Source organism: Mus caroli, chromosome 1 (assembly GCF_900094665.2).
Source record: "Mus caroli chromosome 1, CAROLI_EIJ_v1.1, whole genome shotgun sequence".
Lineage (NCBI taxonomy): Eukaryota > Metazoa > Chordata > Mammalia > Rodentia > Muridae > Mus > Mus caroli.
The window spans coordinates 39691809-39698623 of record NC_034570.1 but is presented as its reverse complement, the minus strand read 5'-3'; the positions used below and the strand labels follow the sequence as shown (position 1 = coordinate 39698623).

The window sequence follows — 6815 nt, the reverse complement described above, 5'->3', positions numbered from 1 at the left end:
TTCTTTCTTTCTTTCTTTCTCTCTCTCTCTCTCTCTCTTTCTTTCTTTCTTTCTTTCTTAAAAAAATAAGATTCTATGATTCTTCGCCTAGATTTCAGAATAAAAGTTTGGGCTGCTAAGGAATTAACATTCCTTTGAATCATGTCTCATATTAATAGGGAAGGCTTGGGGTTGTTACGTCTTCCAGGAGGGCAGGATGTGAAGAGAAAGTGAAAAAAGAAAGCTAAAAAGGAATTGACTATCCAAAGAAAAGAAAATGTGAGGTGAGCTGGGAAGGAGAGAGGATGAAAATAAAGATGGGAAGCAGAGAGTGACTCACTGAGAACAGGGAGGGGTGAGGACTGGGGTGGGGGGGGAGGGAGGTGGATAAGCCTAGGATGGGGGTGGGGTGATGAGTGAGGAAGGAAAACTGGGAGGGGAGTTCCTAAGGAGCCCAAAGGGGTGGAGAGATAAGGAGGGGGAAAAGATGGAGGGGGATGGAAGGGTGGGTTAAGGGGAACAGAATTAAGAAACAAGCAATCTGGGAGCTCTTTCTCTGTGTATCTATGGACTGAACATACAGAAATATAAAGTATGTCCTTCACCTACTCTTGCATAGATAATTTGTGAAACTAGTAAAGACATTGCACACAGTGGAAAAATGAATACTCATGAAGCATTTGCTAAAAGTAAAAGTTTTAAATACCAACGTGTTTGATTATGTATGAAAAGAACTGCTAGCAACTTCTTTTAGCCACAGATAAGATTTACATCAACACAATTATTTTGAGGAAAGTGTGCACACCAATTTTTCATGATGATGAGGAACATATGCATTTTTAAAAGTATTTAAGTAAATAATGAGGCAATTGCTTTTAATTTGGGGCACAAGAAAATAAAGATCACTATACTTGGCTGCCAAAACTATTTCAAGTCTGCCTTTTTGAGCAAAACTTGTATCTTTACCTTGTTTGGAGGAAAGCAAAAATATTCCTGTTAAATCATGTTATCTTCAGTAGTGGAAATCCAGCTAAACAGAACATAAAACAACTTTTGGCAAACTCTGAGCACATCGAATGTGTGCAATCATGGAATGCAATAAAACAGAAACAATGACATGTTTTAGCAGCCTGGGCTCATTTCTGGAAGGTCCATAGATAGTCCACATTTATAGTTTTACAGAAATACATAAGGGATTCTACTTATCTTCTATTATCTTCTTAAGGGATATTCATTTCAGAGGTATTTCTAGTGCATTTTTTTTAATTTGGAAAACATGGTTAAATATCCTATCTTTGTAAAGAGAGCAGTGTACAAAGGAGAACATGAAATTATTACAAGAGACCAATAAATTCCAGATGGCCTGGGAGCATGCCAAGATGTTCACAATGCAGGAGGGGAGTACTTTAAAACATTTTTAAAAAGGTGAACATGAAATCAAGTTAATTTAAGAACAGTTTTTACCTTAAACAACTAGAGAATATTACACATGTACATTAACTTTAAAAAATCAAATATAGAAAACAAAATTAAGGTTAGCAAAACATTCCACAGTCAGAGGCTAGACAGGAAATTCTTAGGAGGCTGATTTCCCACTATCTTACCCTTTGTAAGAAGTTAAGGCAAAAATTAACCCAGAAAGCCTGTTCAAATCAGTACCTACTTACCTACGTTGGACTGCTGTGCCAAAATAAGAGTGGGATGAAGAAGGGTGAGAAGAAACCAGGTTCCACTTTGCACAAAGCTCATCATGTCTAAATATCAGACATGAGACTCTTTGTGCAAAAGAGGAGAGAGGAAGAAGCAGCTCAGAGTAGCACCATCAGTTGTCCCTGCCCTTCAGCACCGGGCCCGTCATAAAACTCAGCCGCTCGCTTCTCTCTGCTCTGGCCTTAAATAGGAAAAAGTTTGGCTTCCCTCACTTTCCAGCCCCTTTCTGAAATATGAGAGCAGAACCCATCCCCTCAGCAGTAAAAGCAATGATTAATATTTTTTTCCCTGTGTATAGAGGACACAACCCACAGACAGAGAAACAGCACATCTGGAGCATGTGTACATCAGCCTATGCATATGTTTATACCATGCATTAGTCTTAAATACATATTTGCATGACAGGAACACCTAGGAATGTGCTTTGTGATAGTCTACGACAATTGTTTGTGTGTTTTTAAATTTCCCTCTGAAACAGTAAAAACTGTTTGAATTTGAAAAAGTGTTTTGACTCCCATTCTCAGGCATGGTCATTTTGTAAATTTTATCTTTCTAGAGGACTCTGATACTTTGAGTTTTGCCAGAGTCCATCCTGACTCAATTTTAACAGGAAACTGTAAGAGACTATAAAGGAAAATCCTCTGAAGGCCCCGAACTCACCACCCACTCTGCATTCCAAATGTTAGACTGGAGGCAATTGTCACAAAACTGTCTTTGAGCTATGTTTGACGAAATATTGAGACTCTTATCTGTTACTGTTCCCCTTGCTCTATTTCTCACGAATTTCTTTAGCAACCCTGACTGCTTCCTTGTAAAGTTTCCAGTTTATGTGTTACTAAAGAAATCAGAACAGGCATTACTAAAGAGAAAAAAAATCAAACTTTGCAAGTCCTGTCCTTGTAAGAAACTACAAAAGAGAAAGTTCAAAGTGTGGAATAGAAATTCTAATTTCTAATGTAATAATTACTACAAATATGTCTGCATCAGTATTTTCTATGTTTCTGCTCCAAGACCTCATCTGAAGAGTTTTCTATGTATTTCTAGATCTAGTTGAGGAATAAATACCACTATATCTCTGAATAAATCTCTGTAGAAAAAATTGAATTTGTTACCCTTATTATGATGACCAACTTATATCTTGATACCCTATCCTTCACTTCCATATTCCTTCATTTATCTTTAAAAATCAATTGTGGGCATTTTGATCCTAATCATGGCCATGTACATTTATTTCTTTAGTCTTAACCTCATAGAAATATTCCCTTTTTGTGCATGCACACTTAAAAATTTACCCCATTATATCAATTCATGAATGTTATTTCTTAATGCTCCAGCTCAAAACTTCCCTCTTTAGGAAAACCATCTCATTTAGAATTATTTTTATATATAATTTTCTTTTTCCTAATATATAATACTATTATTTAAAATTTGATTTTATAGACGTCAATGCTATAAGCATGGATAATGCTATGCCTTCCTCCATGTGTCCCTGCTCACAGAGAGCCCACACTGAGATCTTCAAGGGAGAAAAGTGATGTCTTTTGGTGACAAGAAGCAATAAAATAGGACAAAATCCACCCCCTGTGCATCTTCTGATTTCAGATTGGAGAAGAGCTGCCAGAAGAGGCAGGGAATAGAACTTCTGAGATTGGCTGGGCTCGGGTTAAAGTGAAGAAGTTGAAGACAGACATGTATGTGTCTTTCTGTTATCAGTCTTCATCCTTTACCTCAATGTTTTTGTCTGTTCAAACCATGTTAGAAACATAAGTTTTTCATATATTTGCAGTATACAAAAACCAGTGCTAATACATACAAGTACATCTCTCTTTACTCTAAGTGGAAAATGCAAACATTAAGATTTATTGAAAATTGTCAGTAGAATTATTTTTCTGAGTGAAAAACCGTAATGCTACTTTGTACTAATTAAAAATTTTGTATGCACTATTTCATCAATGCTATGCATAATTCCTGTTACATTCTTTAAGTTTCTAAAACTTCTTATAAGTAGCACTTTTTACATAAGAAAAAAAATTCCTGATTGATATACTCACTACAGACATATGGCTGATATTTTGCAGATCTAGGCATTGTTCCATTTTAAGGCTTTGGGGGAGACCTGGAGAACTAATCCTCCAGATTGCATGATTTATCATGCTTCTCTACTTTGAGTGTGTTTGGAAGTTCTGCTTCACAAGCCTTTGTGTTCTATGTCCTAGAGCTTTGGTCTCCTCATATCCAAATGCTTCATAGTGCAGTGTCCAGATGGGTGTGGATCTGAGCTGTTGTTACAATGGCTGAACATGTGTCCTGGAAAACCATATCAGACAAAGCCAGCACTGTTGTGATCTACACAAATTTCTTCCTATATACTTGTAACTTTTCTGATATGAACAAGATGCATTTAAAAAGTTAGTTTCTTATTTACATCTGGAAATATGTCAAAAATAAAAGTTTCTACACCAGCTAAGTCAGTGCTCAATCTGTCTCTGGGCAAGAATGGCTGGAAAGATGACTCAAAGCAAGGGTGTGGCAGGTTATCAACCAAGAATTCAAGTCTTCAGTGGAAAGCTGAGCTTGGGGGAGATGCTGTAAGCCCAGCTGTGATGAACTTTGCACGCTAAGGAATGTCAGCAGTGTTCTCAGCAACGAATTGCAATAAGAAAATCAATTGTTTCCATCCTTCAAAACACATGAAACTCAAGTTCCTGTCCCTTCTTCTCTGTCTCTCACCCTCTGTTCTCCCTCCACTCTTTGTCTCATTCTCTTTTCCTCTGCCCATGACTTTCTCTTCTCTCCTTTTCTTCCACCTCTTTTGTCTAAAGTTTCATTTGTGACATTAAATGAGTAAATATTTTAATCATATATTATCTTTGTGAGGCAAACTATATGTAGATCATATACATACTATATTTATATCACTTCTACTCCAAAACTCCTGCCCCTAAATGCCTCCTGTGCCTTGTCACTCCTTTTTAGTTTCATGACCTTGTACACTTTAATTATTTAATTTTATAGTCAGTTTGGAAATTTTGAATCACCATAAGACCCTTTAAAATGCACCTGAGATGTCAGTCATGAAATATGCAGAATCTTTGGCAGAATGGCTAGAATGAACTGCTAATTACCTACACAACTATGGAGTAAATTGTAAGGTTTTGCTTTTCCTAAGAAGATGGAACTGTCTATTCAGTGTTTATGGTTGATACTATCTTAGGGAAATTTAAAAATAATTTTAATAATAATGTGTTTATATTAAATCCAGAGATAGTCTTGAAAAAACTCATATTATAACTGAAAGACTTGGCCGGGAGGTGGTGCACACACCTTTAATCGCAGCACTTGGGAGGCAGAGGCAGGCTGATTTCTGAGTTCAAGGCCAGCCTGGTCTACAGAATGAGTCCAGAACAGCCGGGGCTATAGAGAGAAAACCTGTCTCTAAAAACAAACAAACAAGTAAAAAACATGACTGAAAGACTTGAATATACCTGATCATAAAGTTTCCAAAATTAAACAACAGTTTCAAAAGTCAGCAAATAAATAATTCTGGACATGACAACCAATAGTTTGGTTACTGTGATGTCCCCATGGTACAGAATATTGTCCTCTTATTTTGTGACTATAACTCTATGTTAGTTGTCTCTTCTCTGTGATTCTCACTTTTGCACAAATTTTACATTGCTTTGACATTGGTCAAATAGTTTGGAAATATTAAGTAACTCTATGGTGCTCTATTATTCGAATAATTGTTATTATAGCCATGATTCTAAATATCTAACTTTGAGTTTGATGAAATTTACTTCATTTTGAAAAGAAAGTTCAAATAGGATGTGTGCCTCTCCAAGTTACTCACTGGAATTGGAATTAATTACATACTTTCCACAGTTTTCAAAATGTTTTCCACTTGAATTAGTCACTGATTATGGCAAGTATATTTTTTTTGTAATGTAGAAATTGTGTGAATACAAATCTGGCACGTAATTTTGTGTTTCTCTTTGAAGACACTAAAAGAGATGGAAAGAAAGGAATAAAGTCAGAGTAAGTGATCAGTTTTGTTTAAGAAATCATTATTTGGATTTCTGATTTGATCATATTAATGTTTGAGTTAATGATTGTTAGTATTGCATTTAAGTAAATTTTATTTTAGTTTTATTTCTGTGGTTGTGTGTGTATATGTGTGCATGCGTGTGTTGTAGTTTATATACACAGGTAAGTTGGAGGACAAATTTCTCTCCTAATCTCATGAGATCCAGGGCTAGAACCCAGGTCATCAGGCTTGGTAGTAAGCCCCTTTATTTACCAAGTGTTAAGAACTCACCAACTCTTGAGTAAACATTAAATGAATTAAAAACCTAGTAATTTATACTTAACTTAAAGCAAAATGTGGATAATTTGCTCTTTCTTAGAATGGGGAACAAAATACCATGGAAGGAGTTATAGAGACAAACTTCTGAGCTGAGACAGAAGGAAAGACCATCCAGAGACTGCCCACCCGGGGATCCATCCCATATACAACCATCAAACCCAGACACTATTGCATCTGCCAGAAAGATTTTGCTGACAGGACCCTAATACAGGTCTTTCTTGTGAGGCTATGACAGTGCCTGGAAAATACAGAAGTGGATGCTCACAGTCATCTATACGATGGAACACAGGGCCCCAAATGGAGGTTCCCAAGGAGCTGAAGGGGTCTGCAACCCTATAGAAGGAACAACAATATGAACTAACTAGTACCCCCTGAGCTCATGTCTTTAGCTGCATATGTAGCAGAAGATGGCCTAGTTGAGAGGAGAGGCCCTTGGTCTTGCAAAGATCATATACCCCAGTACAGGGGAATTCCAGGGCCAGGAGGTGGGAGTGGGTGGGCTGAGGAGCAGGGCAGCTGGAGTGTATAGGGGACTTTTGGGGTTAGCATTTGAAATGTAAATAAAGAAAATATCTCAAACACAGAAGTGGATGCTCACAGTCAGCTAGTGGATGGAAACACAGGGCTCCCAATGGAGGAGCTGGAGAAAGTACCCAAGGAGCTAAAGGGACCTGCAACCCTATAGGTGGTACAACATTATGAACTAACCAGTACCCCGGAGCTCTTGACTCTAGCTGCATATGTATCAAAAGATGGCCTACTC

The 6815-nt window shown here is 37.2% G+C and overlaps 1 protein-coding gene across 1 annotated transcript in view; it reads right to left on the bottom strand.

Annotated features, from left to right (window-relative positions):
• Col3a1 (collagen type III alpha 1 chain) overlaps positions 1-1941 on the bottom strand; it is a 37231-nt gene extending 35290 nt beyond the window's left edge. Inside the window, exon 1 of the mRNA XM_021152668.1 lies at positions 1647-1941. Within this exon, the coding sequence (XP_021008327.1) occupies positions 1647-1731 (85 nt within the window). The 5' untranslated portion in view covers positions 1732-1941. The remainder of the gene's footprint in view (positions 1-1646) is intronic.
• Positions 1942-6815: the final 4874 nt, after the last annotated feature.